The sequence below is a fragment of the Ceratotherium simum genome, unplaced genomic scaffold (genome assembly GCF_057802395.1).
Source record: "Ceratotherium simum simum isolate JZ-2026a unplaced genomic scaffold, ASM5780239v1 HiC_scaffold_43, whole genome shotgun sequence".
Lineage (NCBI taxonomy): Eukaryota > Metazoa > Chordata > Mammalia > Perissodactyla > Rhinocerotidae > Ceratotherium > Ceratotherium simum.
The window spans coordinates 9633128-9650703 of record NW_028261259.1 but is presented as its reverse complement, the minus strand read 5'-3'; the positions used below and the strand labels follow the sequence as shown (position 1 = coordinate 9650703).

Here is a 17576-nt window from a genome sequence, read left to right as displayed (position 1 = left end):
TGTACCTCCCTGGCAGGTTTTGGCAGATTGAGTTAAGACCACATTGTAGGGGATTTTGAGAACACTCATCTATATCTGGATGGAGAAAGAGTCAGAGTTACAAAGTTGCCTCATCTTGTGAAGCCCATTGTATTTTCCAAAGATGGTTGAAACAATGTTTCCCTCTCATATGTCCTTCATTCAGTGAGACCTTGGTACTCCACCCATCAAGTATTGGGGTCTATATTCCCTCCCCTGGAATCTGAGCATGCTTGTGACTATGGTGGAAGTGACACCAGGTCATAAAAATACCATGCTTAGTCAGAAGAATGTCATGATAGGTCCTAGAAATATAACGTAATTCCTTCTTCTCTTGAGATGCTCATTCTTGGAAATCAGCTGCCATACTTTGAGGAAGCCCAACCAGCCATGAAAATGCAGCTCAATGGGGAAGAACTAAGACATCCAGCCCACAGCCCTGGGGGAGCAGCCAGTCAAACAGCCAGCACCACCTTGCCAGCCTTGTGAGTAGACCCTTTTCAAAGTGGATCCTCTAGCCTCCAGTTGAGCCAACTCAACTGACACTGTGTGGAATAGGGACAAGCCATCCTCTCCAAACTCAGCCCTAATAGCAGATTCACTCATGAGCATAATGAATGATTACTATTTGCAACTAAATTTGCAGGTGGTCTGTTACCCAGCAACAGATAACTCGAACACTTGCAAAGCAAATTCTAGGAATTTACTCATTGAAGGACCCATGGAATCATGCAGTCATGGAACCATGGGGTGGCTCTCCACAAATCTATTTCAACCCTGCTCTGACAAGTTACTCCAAATAAACCCTTGCTAGGTACTTGTTATAGAAGCACAACTTCAATGCAAGTCTCCTATAGCTCCCTCCCAGATCACAGGGATGCTCATTCAGCTTTCTTTCAAGTTGTAAAACATTAGAAAAACCTAAGTGCCTGCCAATAGAAGGATGACTCAATTTGGAGTTGACATAAAGAATAAGGTACATATTCCTTCATTCAACAAATACATATTAAAATCTCACAATGTATCAGTCACCATACTGGGGGTCAAAGACATAGAGTAGACAAAATAGTTGCTGTAGTATCCATCATTTTCTATATGGTTAATATTGATTTCACCCCAAATTTAAACACCAGGGCTCATCAGCACTACTGAGCTGACTGAATAACCCATGAACTGTAGCCCAAAGATAAAGAACGATGTTTGGGGATCCCTGGAAACTAACTGCAAAAGTGATAGAAATGCATCATCTTCTTCAGAGCTCAGCAAACGACACCCCATGGGTGAAATCCAGCCCACCACCTGTGTGTGTGCATAAAGCTTTGTGGGCACACAGACACATCCATTCATGTTTGTATCATCTATAGCTGTGTTTGCACCACCACTGAGTGGTCGTGACAGAGATCGTACGACTTGCAACTTCCAGAATGTTTACTGTGTGGCCCCTTACAGAAAAATTGCCAACCTATGGTCTTATTCAGAGGAATAATGAGATTTTTACTGTCAAGAGGAGAACTGGGGTTTAAATATAGGGAATGCTGACAGAGATCTTAGCTCCTTCTGGGAATTATGTTACTTTATATTATTTATGTTAACATAGCTCTTAATACTGCACATGTGCCTAGCACACTGCATACATTATTGCATTTAATCTTCCCAACTATCCTTGGAGTTGGATACTCTTATACGCCCGTTTTACAGATGGAACCATTGAGGCTTATAGAGATGAAATACATTTCACCAACATCTCTTAACTAGAGTGTGGCAGCTAAGTAACGTGGTTGAGACACCCTCAGTAGAGTCAGAAAGACCTGGGTTTGAATCCCAGTTCAACTGCATGACCCTAAAAAAGTCATTTCAGTTCTCCAAGCCTCAGTTTTCTCATCTGGACAATGGAGATCATCAAAATGCCTATAGTCCCTTTAATGTGACATTGCACATAAAGCACTTCGCACAGGACCTGGCACTCTATAAATGTTGGAAATTCTAACTATCTCCATGGAAAGGCGGCCAAACAGTGGGCCCTCACAATGAAATCAGTGGGTATTTCTGGATATTGACAGGGAGCATGATTTTAATTTTAATTTTCTTCCTAATGCTAGTCTATAATCATTGGAAATTTTAGTGGCCAGGAATAATTCTCATGATGAAAGAAATAGAAAGTAAGAGCGAGAGAGAGAAAGGAAGAATGCAAAGAAGAAAGAAAGAAAGGAAGGGAGGAGGGAGGGAGGGAGTGAGGGAGAGAGAGAGGGAGGGAGAGGGAGAGAGGGAGGGAGGGAGGGGGAGAGCGGGAGGGAGGGAGAGGGAGGGAGGGAGAGAGAGAGAGGAAAGAGAGAGAGAGAGAAAGAAAAGAAAGAAAGAAAGAAAGGGAAAGAGAGAGTGAGAGAGAAAGAAAGAGGGAAGGGAGGGAGGAAGGAAGGAGGAAGGAAAGCAGGAAGGAAGGAAGGAAATAAATAAATAATTAATATTTGGGGCAAAAACAAAAAGCATCTGTATCTGCTACCCAGCTAGATCCCACCTGCTTTTCCGACCACCTGTGAGGGGACGTGAACTCACCTTTGCATTCGACTCCTGGGCCCATGAACTGTGTCTCTCCGGTGCTGGACAGGAAGCCTTGTTTGCAAGTACAGTAGTAACTGTCCAAAGTGTTGGTGCAGGTTGCATTAGCTGGGCAGATGGTGGAACTCGCACACTCATTCACATCTAGGCAGCGTAGAAGGAAAAGGTTGAGTTAGCGCCCCAGAGCAGGGCTGCAAGGGAAGGCAGCATTTGAGAGTGAAGGAGACCACTGTGGGTTGAATTGTGTCCTCCAAAAAGAAATGTTGAGTTCCTAAACGTGGTCCCTTAGAAACCTTATTTGGAAATAGGGTCCTTGTAGATGCAATTAAGATGCAAGTTAATGTGGGATCATGCTGGAGAAGGATGGTCCCTTAATCTGATGTAATTGGTGTCCATATAAGAAGAGGACAAGAGGCACAGAGACAGGCTTGGGGAGAACACCATGTGATGACAGAGGCAGAGATGGGAGTGATGCATTTACAAGTCAAGAAACACGGAAGACTGCAGGCAACACCAGAAGCTAGGAGAGAGACACAGAGCAGATTCTCTCCCAGAGCCTTCAGAGAAAGCACGGCCCTGCTGACACCTTGATTCCAGACCTCTGGCCTTCAGAATGTGGGACAATAATTCTCTGTTATTTAAGGCCGCCAGTCTACAATATTCTGTTATGCAGCCCGAGCTTCCTAACACAATGGACAAGAGAATTCATCTCTGTGTGTCTCAACTTCCCCATCTGTCAGACAAGGATAATAATACCCACCCCACAGGGTCATTCAGAGGATTAAATAAGATGACCTCTGGAAAGCACTCACCACAGAGCCTGGAACACAGTAAGTACTAGGCAAGCAAATCTTAACTAAAATAAAAATTAACCACTAACATGTCGAGCTTTCTTTGTGGCAGGTATTGCCGTAGATCCCTTACATGTGTTAGCTCCATGAATGCTCATAGCAGCCCTATGAGCTATAAACTAAGATTTCCACTTTTCAGAGGAGGAAACTGAAACTCAAAAATTGTGCAACGTCGCATAGATTGTGAAAGGCACGAGGATTGGAATCCGGGTTCTGTCTGGCTCTGGAATATTTGCATGACAGCTTCTCAGTCTGTCTTGAGTGCCAGAGTCTGGAAATTTGGTGATTAAATCAATGTCTGTCCTACGCAAGCCCTCCTTGAGCTGCCAGAGGTTGCAGCCTCATTTGGAGGCAGAATGTCATGGTGGTTGTGAGCATGGGGTGTGAAGTCACTCTTGGGCACACTCGGATCCTGACTCTCCTACCTCCTATCTATTTGGCCTTGGCAGGGTGATTCTACCACAGTGGAGGCTCACAGTCCTTGTCTGTGAAATGGGTGTAGAATATGACCAATACCGTCAGGTTGTTGGGAGGACTGAATGAGCACTCGAGAGGGAGAGCTTAGCGCCTTGGCTGGGATCCTGCCTCCAGCCTTTTGTACCTGGTGTTCCCTCCTCCTGGAACATCCTTCCCCAGATACCCAATCTCTCACTCCCTCACCTCCTTCAGATCTTGTCTCAAATATCATCTTCTCAGCATGGCCTCTTCTTACCACCGTGTTAAAATTAGAAACCCACCTCCGGAACTCTATATCTACATTTCCTGCCTTATTTGTCTTCATCTCCTTTAGGTATCCCTAACACACAATATGTTCGTGCTTCTATTTTTTGTTATCTATCTCCCTGCAAACAAGATGATAATTTCCAGGGGGACAAATATTATTGCCTGTGTTATTCACTGCTGTATTCACCATTCCTAGAATAGAACCTGCTGTACTGTAGATGCTCAAGTAGTATTGGTCGAAAGGTGCAGGAATGAATGAATGAATGAGTGAATGTATGAATGAATGATTATTAGCATCAGCTTTGCAGAAAAGTCTTTGAACTCAGCCGAGACATGTCCCTACTCATCACCCACCACTGCTGAATTTGCAAACAGAATGGGACCTGATTCCCCAACAGATCCCTCCACCTACTTTCACACGTCTCTCCTGGACCGCGGAATCTCATGTTTCCACTGCTAGAAACAAATCCTGGGTTGCAGACACAATAGTAGCTTCCAGGACTGTTGTGGCAAGTCGCATGCTCTGGGCAGGCTCTGGAATCCACACATTCATCCACATCTAGAGAGTGGAAGAAAAAACCCGGGTTGAGGCAGACGAGGAAATGAGAGCAGGAGACTGCAAGTGCAGACTTGCTCTACGTGTTCTTATCTTGTGGCACACAGCGCTGAGGCTCCCCAATACCCACATTCTCCCCTTCTCCCTAACCTCCCTTGCTGTTAGGTGGGACCAAGAGAATAAATACTGGCCAATAATATGTAAGGAAAAGGGTGATGAATAATTTCAAAACGTAATGATCACAGATTGCACAAATGGCCGTAGTCTTTTTTTCTTGGCATAGAGAAAAAAGATATGTTGAAGTGCTAAACCGGGTCTCTGAGAATGTGACCTTATTTGGAAACAGGGTCTTTCTAGTTGCAATTAAGATGTAAGTTAACATGGGATCATGCTGGAGTAGGATGGTTAATCTTAATCTTATCTGATTGGTGTCTTTATAAGTAGAGGAGAAGGGGCACAGAGGCAGGCTTGGGGAGAACACCATGTGATGACAAAGGCAGAGATTGGAGTGATGCGTCTACAGCTCAAGGAATCCCAAGGATTGCCGGCAACACCAGGTGCTGGGAGAGAGACACAGAGCAGATTCTCTCCTAGAGCCTTCAGAGAAACCACGGCCCTGCTGACACCTCGATTTCAGACCTCTGGCCTCCAGAGATGTGAGAAAATAAATCTCTGCTGTTTAAGGCCGCCAGTCTATAATATTTGGTGATGCAGCCAAGCTGCCTAACACAATGTGCAAGACAATTCATCTCTGTGTGTCTCAGTTTCCCCATCTGTCAGATGAGGATAATAGTACCCACCCCATAGGGTCATTCAGAGGACTAAATAAGGTGACCTCTGTAAAGCACTCCACACAGAGCCTGGAGCACAGTAAGTACTAGGCAAGCAAACGTTAACTAAAATAAAAATTAACTACTAATATGTTGAGCTTTCTTTGTGGCAGGCATTGACAGAGATCTCTTACGTGCATTAGCTCCACGAATCCTCCTAGCACCCCTATGAGCTATGAACTAATATTTCCACTTTTCAGAGGAGGAAACTGGGGCTTCACAATTCTGCACTGTCACATAGCTTGTGAAAGGCACAACGAGGATTGGAATCCAGGTTCTGTCTTGCTCTGGAATGTTTGCATGACAGCTTCCCAGGCTGTCTTGAATCTCAGAGTCTGTGAACTTGGGGATTAAATCAATGTGTGTCCTACGCAAGCCCACCTTGATCTGCCAGAGGTTGCAGCCTCATTTGGAGGCAGAAGGGCATGGTGGTTGGGAGCATGGGGTGTGAAGTCACATCTAGGCACACTCAGATCCTGACTCTCCTACATCCTCTCTATTTGGCCTTGTGATCGTGATTCCACCACAATGGAGGCTCAGTTTCCTCATCTGTGAAATTGGTGTAGAGTACAACCAATACCATCAGGTTTCTAGGAGGACTGAATGAGCACATGTATGAGAGAGCTTAACGCATTAGCTGGGATCCTGCCTCCAGGCCTTTGTACCTGCTGTTCCCTCCTCCTGGAACATCCTTCCCCAGACACCCAATCTCTCACTCCCTCACTCCTTCAATCTTATCTCAAATATCAACTTCTCAGCACGGCCTTTCCTTACCACTCTGTTAAAAGTGGTAGGATCCCATCCCTAGAACCCTTTATCTGCCTTTCCTGCCTTATTTGTCTTCATCTCCTTTAACTATTCCTAACACACAAGATGTTCACGCATCTATTTTTTGTTATCTATCTCCCTCCACACTAGATGATAAGTTCCAGGAGAACAAATATTATTGCCTGTGTTAGTCACTGCTGTGTCCGCCATCCCTAGAATAGAACCTGGTGTATTGTAGATGCTCAAGAAGTATTGGTCAAAGGGTGCATCAATGAATGAATGTATGAATGAATGATTCAGCCAAGACCTCCCCCGACTCCTCTCCCACCACTGCTGTCTTTGCAAACAGAATTGAACCTGATTCCCCAACAGATCCCTCCACCTACCTTCACATGTCCCTCCAGGACTGAGGAATCTCGTGTTTCCACTTCTAAAAACAAATCCTGGGTTGCAGACACAATAGTAGCTTCCAGGGCTGTTGTGGCAAGTCGCATGCTCTGGGCAGGCTCTGGGATCCACACATTCATCCACATCTAGAGAGTGGAAGAGAAAACCCAGATCAAGGCAGAGGAGGAAATGAAGACAGGAGACTGCAAGTGGAGATTCGCTCTACATGTTCTTAGCTCGTGGCACGCAGTGCTGAGGCTCCCCAATACCCACATTCTCCCCTTCTTCCTAACCTCCCTTGCAGGTAGGTGTCGTGGTTAAAATAAATTCTGGCCAGTGGTATGTAAGCAAAAGGATGACAATAATGTCAAATATAATGATCATAGCTTGCAGAAAGGCTGTAGTCTTTCTTTTTTAGCACAGACAAAAAAAAGTACACTGTTTATTTCTTTGTTGTTGTTCATTTGTTTGTGTCATACATCCGTCCATGCATCCACCCATCCATCCATCCATCCATCCATCCTTCCATCCATCCTTCCATCCATCCATCCATCCATCCATCCATCCATCCATCCATCCATCCATCCTTCCATCCATCCAGCCAGCCAGCCAGCCAGCCAGCCAGCCAGCCAGCCATCCATCCATCCATCCATCCATCTATCCAAGCAGCTATCCACCTATCTATGCATCCAGCTTTTCATCCATCTTTCTATCCATCTATTCATCCGTCTGTTCATCCATCTATCCATCCATCCATCCATCCATCCACCCACCCACCCACCCACCCATCCATCCATCTGTCCAAGCAGCTATCCATCTATCTATGCATCCAGCTTTCCATCTATTCATCCATCCAAAAGATATCTGCCACGAGTGTGATACTTCAATGGCCCCATATATACCCCTGTATCCACACCTCAGGATGCAGGTTATGCAGTATGACGTAACTTTGACACTCCTCTCTTTAAATGTGGAGTTTGTTTCCCACCGCTGAATCCAGCTGGCCCTATGACTTCCATTGGCCAATTGAATGCAGCAAAAGTGATGTGGCACCAGTTCCTAACTTTGACCTCTAGAGGCTTCTTTGCTTCTGTTCATGCTTTGGGCCTCCTGATTCTGCCACATGAACAAGCCCTAAACTAGCCTAATGAAGGATGGAAGACATGGATCATCCCAGATGAGCCCCAGTCATGTGCGACAGCCCAGCCCAACCACAGCTGACCACAGACACACGAAGAATGTTTGAGACCCAAAGAACTGACCAGCAGAGCCCAACCTAAACCACCAATGCATGGAATCAAGAGCTAAATAAATGTTAGGTTTTTTCAGCCATTGTCATTCCAGGTGATTTGTTACTCAGCAATAGCTAACTGCTAAAAATGGACTAGACAAATCAGAGATGACTTCAAATATCTGTGACTCCAAGTCAAGGGGATGTGATGAGGGCTGGATCACTCCATGCCCTGCTGGATGGAGTCACCCTTCCTATAAATGAATGTGGAGAACAATAGAACCACACTAGACTCCGGAAGATGGAGCCTTGGTGTCTTGGTGAGAACATTCTGGCTGCAGTGTGGAGGATAGATAGAGGCGACAAGACTGCAGAAAGGGAGAGACCAGAGGGGATGCTGCTGCAATACGGATGAAGCCTGATCCAAGGATGGAGAAGAGTGGAGAGATTCAAGACATATTTAGCAGGTAGATACCCCAAGACATGATGACTGATTTAATATGGAAGGGGAAGGGGGGTGAGGGTAACTCTCAGGTCTTAATTCAAATATCTTTTAGGAAAAAGTGCTGAGGTTTGGATCTGAGCTCTCCCTAGGACAGAGTTTCTCTACCTCAGCACTACTGAAATTTGGGACTGGATCATTTTTATTTGCGGGGAGGCTGTTCTGTGCATTGTAGAGTATTTAACAGCATCTCTGGCTTCTACCCACTAGATGACAATAGCACACACAACCCCAACACCACCAGCAGCTGCAACAATCAAAAATGTCTCTAGATATTGCCAATGTCCCCTGAGGATAAAATCGCTGTAGGGACAGAGCCCCTATTACTCTCAAGTACTGCCTGACCCACTGCTTAAGTCACAGTAGTGCCTCAACAGGAGTTCAAACCCTGGTTCTTCCACTTAACAGCTGTGCATCCTTGGGCAAGTCACTTCACCTCTCTGAGCCTCAATTTTCTCATTCCTAAAGTGAGGATCATGATCCCTGCCTCAAAGGACCATCAAATGAGGTGATTCTTAATTAAGTAGGTAAATAAAGAAGGGCAGGCCCTCTGTGCCTTCACAGGCGGAGTTGTTAGAGAAGAGCCCAGCACGACAGCTGCACCTGTAGCTTCCCAAGGAGTTGGAACACTCAGAATGTTCTGGGCAGATTCCGCTGGAGAGGCATTCATTGATGTCTGAGGAGCAGTAGAGGAGAGTGAGCAGACAAAAGATTGGGTGTCTACAGTGAGAAACACGTGTACCCAACTCAGTGATAGCATTCCACCAAAGACCATGCCTGAGATCCTGAGAGCATTACCTGTACAGGCGAAACGACCTGGCTTTCCAGGGTTCCAGTTGTTTCCAGTAGGAGAAGAAAAACCAGGCAAACAGCTGCACTTGTACCTCCCTGGCAGGTTTTTGCAGATTGAGTTGTGACCACATTGTAGGGGATTTTGAGAACACTCATCTATATCTGGATAGAGAAAGAGTCAGAGTTACAAAGTTGCTTCATCTTGTGCTGCGGATTGTATTTTCCAAAGATGGTTGAAACAATGTTTCCCTCCCATAAGCCCTTCTTTCAGTGAGACCTTGGTACTCCATCCATAAGCAGTGGGGTCTATATTCCCTCCCCTTGAATCTGAGCATGCTTGCGACTATGGTGGAAGTGACACCAGGTCATAAAAATACCATGCTGGGTCAGAGGAATGTCACGCTGGGTCATAAAAAGATAATGTACTTCGTTGTTCTCTTGAGTGGCTCATTCTTGGAAATGAGCTGCCATACTTTGAGGAAGCCAACCAGTCATGAAAATGCAGCTCACATGGGGCAGAACTAAGACATCCAGCCCACAGCCCTGGGGGAGCAGCCAGTCAACAGCCAGCACCACCTCGCCAGCCTTGTGAGTAGACCCTCTTCAAAGTGGATCCTCTAGCCTCCAGTTGAGGCTCAACTGACACTGTATGGAAGAGAGACAAGCCATCCTCTCCAAACTCAGCCCTAATAGCAGATTCATTCATGAGCAAAATAAATGATTGTTGTTTGCAACTAAGTTTGCCGGTGGTCTGTTACCCAACAATCCATAGGTTGAACACCTTGCAAAGCCAATTCTAGGAATTTACTTCCTGAAGCACTCACGGAATTGTGCAGTCATGGTACCATGGTGGGGGGGCCCTCCCCTAATTTCCTTCAGCCCTGCTCTGCCAAGTCACCCCAAATAAACACTTGCTATGTACTTGTCATGCAAGCACACCTTCAAGACAGGTCTCCTATAGCTCCCTCCCCATCATTGCACCTCTCCTAGAGAGATATCTGGAGCTGCCACTGGACATCAACATAAGATCACAGGGACGTTCATTCAGCTTTGTTTCAAGTTGTAAAACATTAGAAAAACCTAAGTGCCTGTCAATAGAAGGATGATTGGAGTTGACTAAAGATTAAAGCTCATGTTCCTTCATTCAACAAATATCTATTTAACTCACAATGTATCAGGTACCATGCTGGGTGTCAAAGACATACAGTGGACAAAATCGTTGCTATAGTATCCATCACTTTCTAGATGGGGAACATTGATTTCACACCAAATTTAAACACCAGGGCCCACCAGCACTACTGAGCTGACTGAATAACCCATGAACTGTAGCTCAAAGATAAAGAAGGATATTTGGGGCTCCCTGGAAACCACAGTGATAGAAATGCATTCTCTTCTTCAGAGCTCAGCAAACTACATCCCATAGGTCAAATCCGGCCCATCACTTGTTCGTGTAAATAAAGCTTTATTGGCACACAGCCACATCCATTCATTTCTGTATCATCTATGGCTGCTTGTGCACCACAGCTGGAGCACTGAGTAGTCAGGACAGAGATCATAAGCCTTGCAGTCTCCAGAATATTTACTTTCTGTTCCCTTACAGAAAATTTTGCCAACGTCTGGTCTTATTCAGAGGCATAATCAGATCTTTACTATCAAGAGAATAAGGGTCTAAATATAAGGAATGCAGACAAAGAACTTAGCTCTTTCTGGGAATTATGTCAGTTTATATTATTTACGTTAATATAGCCCTTGATACTGCACATGTGCCTAGCACACTGCATACATTGTTGCATTTAATCTTCCCAACTATCCTTTGAGATACATACTTTTATACACCCATTTTACAGATGGAAGCATTGAGGTTTAGAGTGATTAAACATGCTTCCCCAACACCCCTTAACTAGAGTGTGGCAACTAAGCCACGTGTTTGAGAGACTCTCAGTAAAGTCAGAAAGACCTGGGTTTGAATCCTAGTTCAACTGCATGACCCTAAACAAATCACTTCAGCTCTCCAAGCCTCAGATTTCTCATCTGGACAATGGAGATCATCACAATGCTTACAGTCAATTTTATGTGACGATGCACATAAAGCCTTTCTCACGCAGGCTGGCACTCAATAAATGTTAAAAATTCTTATTATCTACAGGAGAGGTGACTGAAGGCACACCCCAAAAATGAAATCAGTGGTTATTTCTGGATGTTGACAGATAGTAGGATTTTTATTTTCATTTTCATCCTAGTGCTAGCCTCTAACCATTGGAAACTTTTGTGACCAGGAATAATTCTCATGATGAAAGAAAGAAAGAAAAAGAGAGAGAGAGAGAGAAATGAAGAATGAAAAGAAAGAGAGAAAGAGAGAGAGAGAGAGAGAGGGAGGGGGGAGAGAGGGAGGGGGGAGGGAGGGAGGAAGGAAGGAAGGCAGGAAGGAAGGAAGAAAGGAAGGAAGGAAGAAAGGAAGGAAGGAAGGAAGAGAGAGAGGCAGGGAGGGATGGAGGAAATCATATTTGGGGAAAAAACAAAAAGTACCCACATCTACTACCCAGCTAGCTTCTATTTGATTTTCCTACCACCTTTGAGGGGATGTGAACTCACCTTTGCATTCCACACCTGAGCCCCTGAACTGTGTCTCTCTGGTGCTGGACAGGAAGCCTTGTTTGCAAGTGCAGTAGTAACTTTTTGGAGTGTCGGTGCAGCTTGCATGAGCTGGGCAGACGGTGGTATCCACACACTCATTCGTTTCTGGGCAGCACAGAAGGAAGAGTTCGGGTTAGCGCACCAGAGCAGGGCTGCAAGGGAAGCCAGCGTTCGAGAGTAAAGGCGACCGTTGTGGGTTGAATTGTGTCCTCCAAAAAGATATGTTGAGGCCCTAAACCTGGTCCCTGAGAATGTGAACTTATTTGGAAATAGTGTCCTTGTAGATGCAATTAAGATGTAAGTTAATGTGGGATCATGCTGGAGAAGGATGGTCCCTTAATCTGATATAATTAGTGTCCTTATGAGAAGAGGACAAGAGGCACAGAGACAGGCTTGGGGAGAACACCATGTGATACCAGAGGCAGAGATGGGAGTGATGCATCTACAAGTCAAGAGACACCGAGGATTGCCAGCAACACCAGAAGCTGAGAGAGACACAGAGCAGATTCTCTCCTAGAGCCTTCAGAGAAAGCACAGCCCTGCTGACACCTTGATTCCAGACCTCGGGCCTCCAGAACTGTGAGAGAACGAATTTCTGTTGTCTTAAGCCACGTGGTTTGTGATAACTTGTTACAGCAGCCCTAGGAAACTGCTCAGTCAAGGACCTTACAGACCCTAGACTTTGCCACTCAAAGTGTGGTCTGTGGGTGGGCAGCATCAGCATCGCCTGGCATTTTGATGGAAACAGAAACTCCCAGGCCCTGCCCCAGATCTACTGAATGAGAATCTGCATTTTAGCAAGATCCTCAGGTGATGTGTGTGCACAGGAAGTGTGAGAAGTACTGATCTGGACTCTTGCTTCTCCAAGTGTGGTCCACAGACCAGCAGCATCTGCCTCACCTGGGATCCCCAGGAGACCTTGGAAAATCAGATGCTGATTCAGCTGGTCTGGAGGGACCTGAGTCTCTGCATTTCTAACAAGCCTGTGACTGATGCTGATGATGCCGGTCCATGGACCACTCTGTGAGCATCAGAGCTCCAGACAGAAGAGTATGCGAGTCAAAGCTGCAGCCTTTGGAGCAAGGACCACCTGGGTTAAAGCTCCCACAGGAAACATCAAAGCAGGGAAAGGTGGCTACTCCCCCACACCCATCTCCCCCTCTTCCTTTTAATAAAATGACCACCCATTTAGGCTTCAATCTCAGCTTCTCTTGCAGCTACGTGTGGCCATGTGGCTGAGTTCCAGCCAACGGAAATGAGCAGAAGTGATATGTGCACCTTTTGGCCACGCCCTTAAAAAGAAGGAGCGTGGTCTTCACTTCTCCTTTCCCTTTCACCTGGGCTGGAATGTGGACGGAATGAGGTGATCTGTCCATAACCGTGGGGATGATGCTTTGGAAAACCTCCGCACTGAGGGACGGAGAAACAACAAGATGGAAGGCACCTGGGAGCTGAGAAGATCTCAGACGAGGTAGCCCTGTCACCTGGTTCCATCCGCAAAGTGGAGATTTATGAGAGGGTGAAGAATAAACTTCTAAGAGAGAAACATTTTAAGTTGTTGTCATTTGGTTTCTATGGAAACAGTCAAAACTACATCCTAGCCACCCCAGCCCTGGGACAAGTGGAGTTCACATCTCTGTACCTCTGTTTACTTCTTTGGCCCTCAACTCACGTCCAGTGAGTTCCCAAGCCCCATTGATTCTTCCTCCCAAATATTCAACATCTACCCACATCTCTCCATTTCCATGGCTATGCTTGGTACAGATCTTCCTCTGCATGCTGCATCCCCTACATCCCCTACAGCCCCTACACCCTCCACTGTTCCCTGCAATCATCTCTGAATGCAAATCTGATCACCCACCCCCACCCCTGCCTACAACACTCCCTGTTGCACTCAGAATGAAAATGCAAGTTACTTAATATGACCTGGAAAGTCCCCAGTGACCAGACCGAACCACATCTCTCTTCACTCTCCATTTCTAGCCTCCCCGCCACAGGGCCTTTGCACATGCTGTTCTGTTTTCCTCTGCTTTGCCTGGCCAGCTCCTATTCATTCTCCAGTTCTTGCTTAAATGTCACTTCCTCCAAGAAGTCTTCCCTGACTCCCCCATAGCTCCCTGTGCTCCCTGTTTATGGCACTTATCAAAATTATAATTGCTGGATTATTTGAGTGGTTAGCTTTTTAGTGATCATCTCCTCTACTACACTGTGAGTTCCAGGAGGACAAAGCCACAGGTGGGGGCAGGCTTCCAGGTGCTAGGGAAGGGACTCACTTGACACTATCATTTCTGTGTTTGGCAGAATAATGGCCCCCCCAAAGATGACCACGTCCAAATCCCTGTAACCTGCAAATATGCTATACTACATGGCACAGGGATATTAAGGTTGCAGATGGAATTAAGACTGTTAATCAGCTGACCCTGAGATGGAGAGATTAGCCTGGGTTATCCAGGTGGGACCAACATAATCACAAGCATCTTCGTAAGAGAAAGGTGAAACCAGGAGAGGCAGAGTCAGAGTGAAGCAATGTGAGAAAAACTTGACCAGCCCCTGTTGGTTTTGGAGATGGAGGAAGCGGGACACGAGTAAAGGGATACAGTTGGCTTCTAGAAGCTGGAGAAGGCAAGAAAACAGATTCTGCCCTAGAAGTTCCAGCAAGGAATGCAGCCCTGCTGACACCTGGATTTTAGCCCAGTGGGACCCATTTCAAACTTCTGACCTCCAGAACTGTAAGAATACGCTTCTGTTGTTTCAAGCCACCAAGTTTTCAGTGACTTGTTACAGCAGCAATAGGAAACTAATACAACTTCCATTATATGGATGTGGAAAACTGAGGCTCAGAGAGGTTAAGTAACTTGCCCAAGGGCACACAGCTGGTGAATGGCAGCATCAGGCTGGTGAAAACCCTAAGTGCATGATTTTCATTACTTCTACATGACAAGAGGTAGGTCTGGCTGGAAATGGAGTAAATTTTCAGGCAATATCTAAGATAATTCTACATAAAAACTTTTGTAATTGGTTGTTTCAAGTTTCTCTCCCTGACGGACTGTGAGCCCCCAGAAGAGATGTGTGACCATCTTACTTACTACTGCATCCCAAGTGCATAGAATAGCGCCTGGTGCATAGTCGATGCTCAATGATAAAGACCTCACTGAGAAGGTAACATTTCAGCAAAGATCTGAAGGAGGTGAGTGAGCTATGAAGCTATTTAAAGCAGAGGAAACAGCAAGTGCAAAGGCCCATTGGCAGGACCACACCTGGTGATTTTGAGGAACTACAAGGAGGCCGGTGTCGTTGGAGTACAGTGGATAAAGGGAGAGTGGGAGGAGGTGACATAGCCAGATCATGCAGGATCTGCTGGACCACTGTAAGACTTCAGCATTTTATCAGAGCAAGAGGGGAGCGTGGGAGAGTTTTGAGCAGAGGAAGGACAGAGCATGACTTTAACATGATCCTTCTGGCCGTTGGTTGGAAGATGCACTGTAGAGGGACAGAGGCCGGATGACCAGGGAGGAGGTGACCACACTTGTCGAGGTGAGCGATGATGGTGGATACAACCCAGGTGGGAGCTATGGAAAGCTAGGATTCTGGATTTATTTTGAAGGTAACGTTAACAGGATTTGCCAGTGGATGAGATGTGGGGCGTGAAATAAAGAGAGGGGCACAGCGAGAATGCCAGCATCAATTGGTAGGATAGGACATCATAGGAAAACTCTTTATAAAGTGCCACGAAAATGTAAGAGATAGGGCCAGCCCTGTGGCTTAGCGGTTAAGTGGGCGCACTCCGCTGCTGGCGGCCCGGGTTAGGATCCCGGGCGCGCACCGACGCACCACTTCTCCGGCCATGCTGAGGCCGCGTCCCACATACAGCAACTAGAAGGATGTGCAGCTATGACATACAACTATCTACTGGGGCTTTAAGGGAAACAATAAATAAATAAAATCTTAAAAAAAAAAAAACGTAAGAGATGGATTATCATTATTAGGGTCTTGAGACCCAGGCGCTTTGCTCCCTACGGCATGATTTGTTTATTTCCCTTCCCTGCATGATGCCTCAGGTAACATCTTGCTTCTCATTTCCAGCTTCCTCTTTCAGCTACGAAGGCAACATTTCTCTTTGCAGACTTCCGGCACGTTACCACTTGTGGTCTCTCAACTCTGAGCTTCCCATAACTCACAACTCAATTTCTCACAACTCAAATCCAGCCCAAACCAGAATAGCAACCCAGTCATGTCTGACTGGGCACTTGTCAACCTCTCCAGCTCGTCTCCTATCCTGTCCCATCAGCCATGCTCACTTTCACTCAGTTCTCCAAATTCCTTCCAGTCTCAGCCCGCACATCTTGAGACTTGCCAGCCTCCATAATTGTGTGAGCCAATTCTCTATAATGAATCTTTACGTATGTGTGTGTGTGTGTGTATACAGATATATAGATATCCATCCTATTAGTTCTGTTTCTCTGAACAACCCTGACAAATACAAACACCTACTATACACCAGGCCCTATTCTAGGCACTGTGGATTCAGCGGCGGAACAAGACACACAAAATTCTCCACCTTCACAGAGCTGATAATCTGGAGGTGTGGGGGTGAGGGATACAATGTCAAAAATAGAGAGGTCACTAAGAAGACGACACATGAGCTAAAACATAAAGAAGGTGAGGGAGGGAGCCACGTGTATATGTAGGGCAAGAGCTTTCCAGGCAGAAGGAACTGCGTGTGCAAAGACCCTGGGGCAGGACTGTGCCTGGCATGTTGGAGGAAGAGTGAGGAGGCCCGTGTGGCTGGAGCAGAGGAAGCGAAGGGGAGAGAGGGAGGAGGGGAGGGCAGGAAGGGGATAGGGGAAGATTGTGCAGGGCCTTGTGAGCCACGAGGAGGACTTGAGAGTTTACCCAGAAGGAGGTGGGAGCCCTGAAGGGCTGTGGGCCGAGGAGGGATGGGCCCTGACTCGGGGGTTCACAGGTGCCCTCTGGCCACTCTTGGAAGGGCAAGGAGTGGGGATACCAGGGCACAGGCCACTTCAACAGCCCAACTGAGACACACACATGATCTTCAAAACAATTTAATGGATGGTCATTTAACTGACCTAAGCAGAAAATGAGACTCAGAGAGACAAAGGAACTTATTAAAATACAACTAGAGCTTTCATTTCATAAGTGACTTCCATGCACCAGGCCCCTTCCATGCATTTTCTGCAGTCCCCACAGTAATGCGTCAAGGTAGTTGACCAAGTCATCCTGGCTTGCCCAGGACTTTCCTGTTGTTAGCCCTCAAAGTCCAAAGTCCTGGGATCCGCCCCCACCCCACCCCCGATCCCAGTCTGGGGCAAGTCAGGACGGTCAGTCACCCTGCTTCAAGGTAAACGTTACAACTCCATTTTACAAATGTGGAAACGGATGCCCAAGAGAGTTCACGTAGCCTGCCCCAGGCCACACCACAAGTCAGAAGGCAAGAGGAGAGCAAAGTGGAGGGGATGAGTGCAGGGAGGGAGTCCAGGGGACCCGCCCTGGTCCTGGCTCTGCCCCTCACTGGCTCCCAGCTTCAGCCCAGCCGAAGCCCAGCCACTAACAACCAGATAATACGCGTTTCTCCAAGGAGGAGGAGGAGGAACAGAAGGAGGAGAGGAGGAGGGGGAGGAGGGCAAGAAGAGGAGGGGGAGGCTGAGGGGCTGGGGGAGGAGCAGAGGAGAAGGAGGAGGCAGAGGAGCAGGAGGAGAAGGAGGGGAAG

General features: G+C 46.6%; 1 protein-coding gene across 1 annotated transcript in view; it reads right to left on the bottom strand.

Annotated features, from left to right (window-relative positions):
- The window catches only part of LOC101406272 (adhesion G protein-coupled receptor E1-like), a 40840-nt gene that overhangs the window by 16188 nt on the left and 7076 nt on the right, over nt 1-17576 (bottom strand). Inside the window, exons 4-8 of the mRNA XM_087427942.1 lie at nt 11807-11953; nt 9221-9376; nt 6689-6835; nt 4561-4707; nt 2572-2718 (exon numbers count right to left, since the gene is read on the bottom strand). Of these exons, the coding sequence (XP_087284068.1) occupies nt 2572-2718; nt 4561-4707; nt 6689-6835; nt 9221-9376; nt 11807-11953 (744 nt within the window). The remainder of the gene's footprint in view (nt 1-2571; nt 2719-4560; nt 4708-6688; nt 6836-9220; nt 9377-11806; nt 11954-17576) is intronic.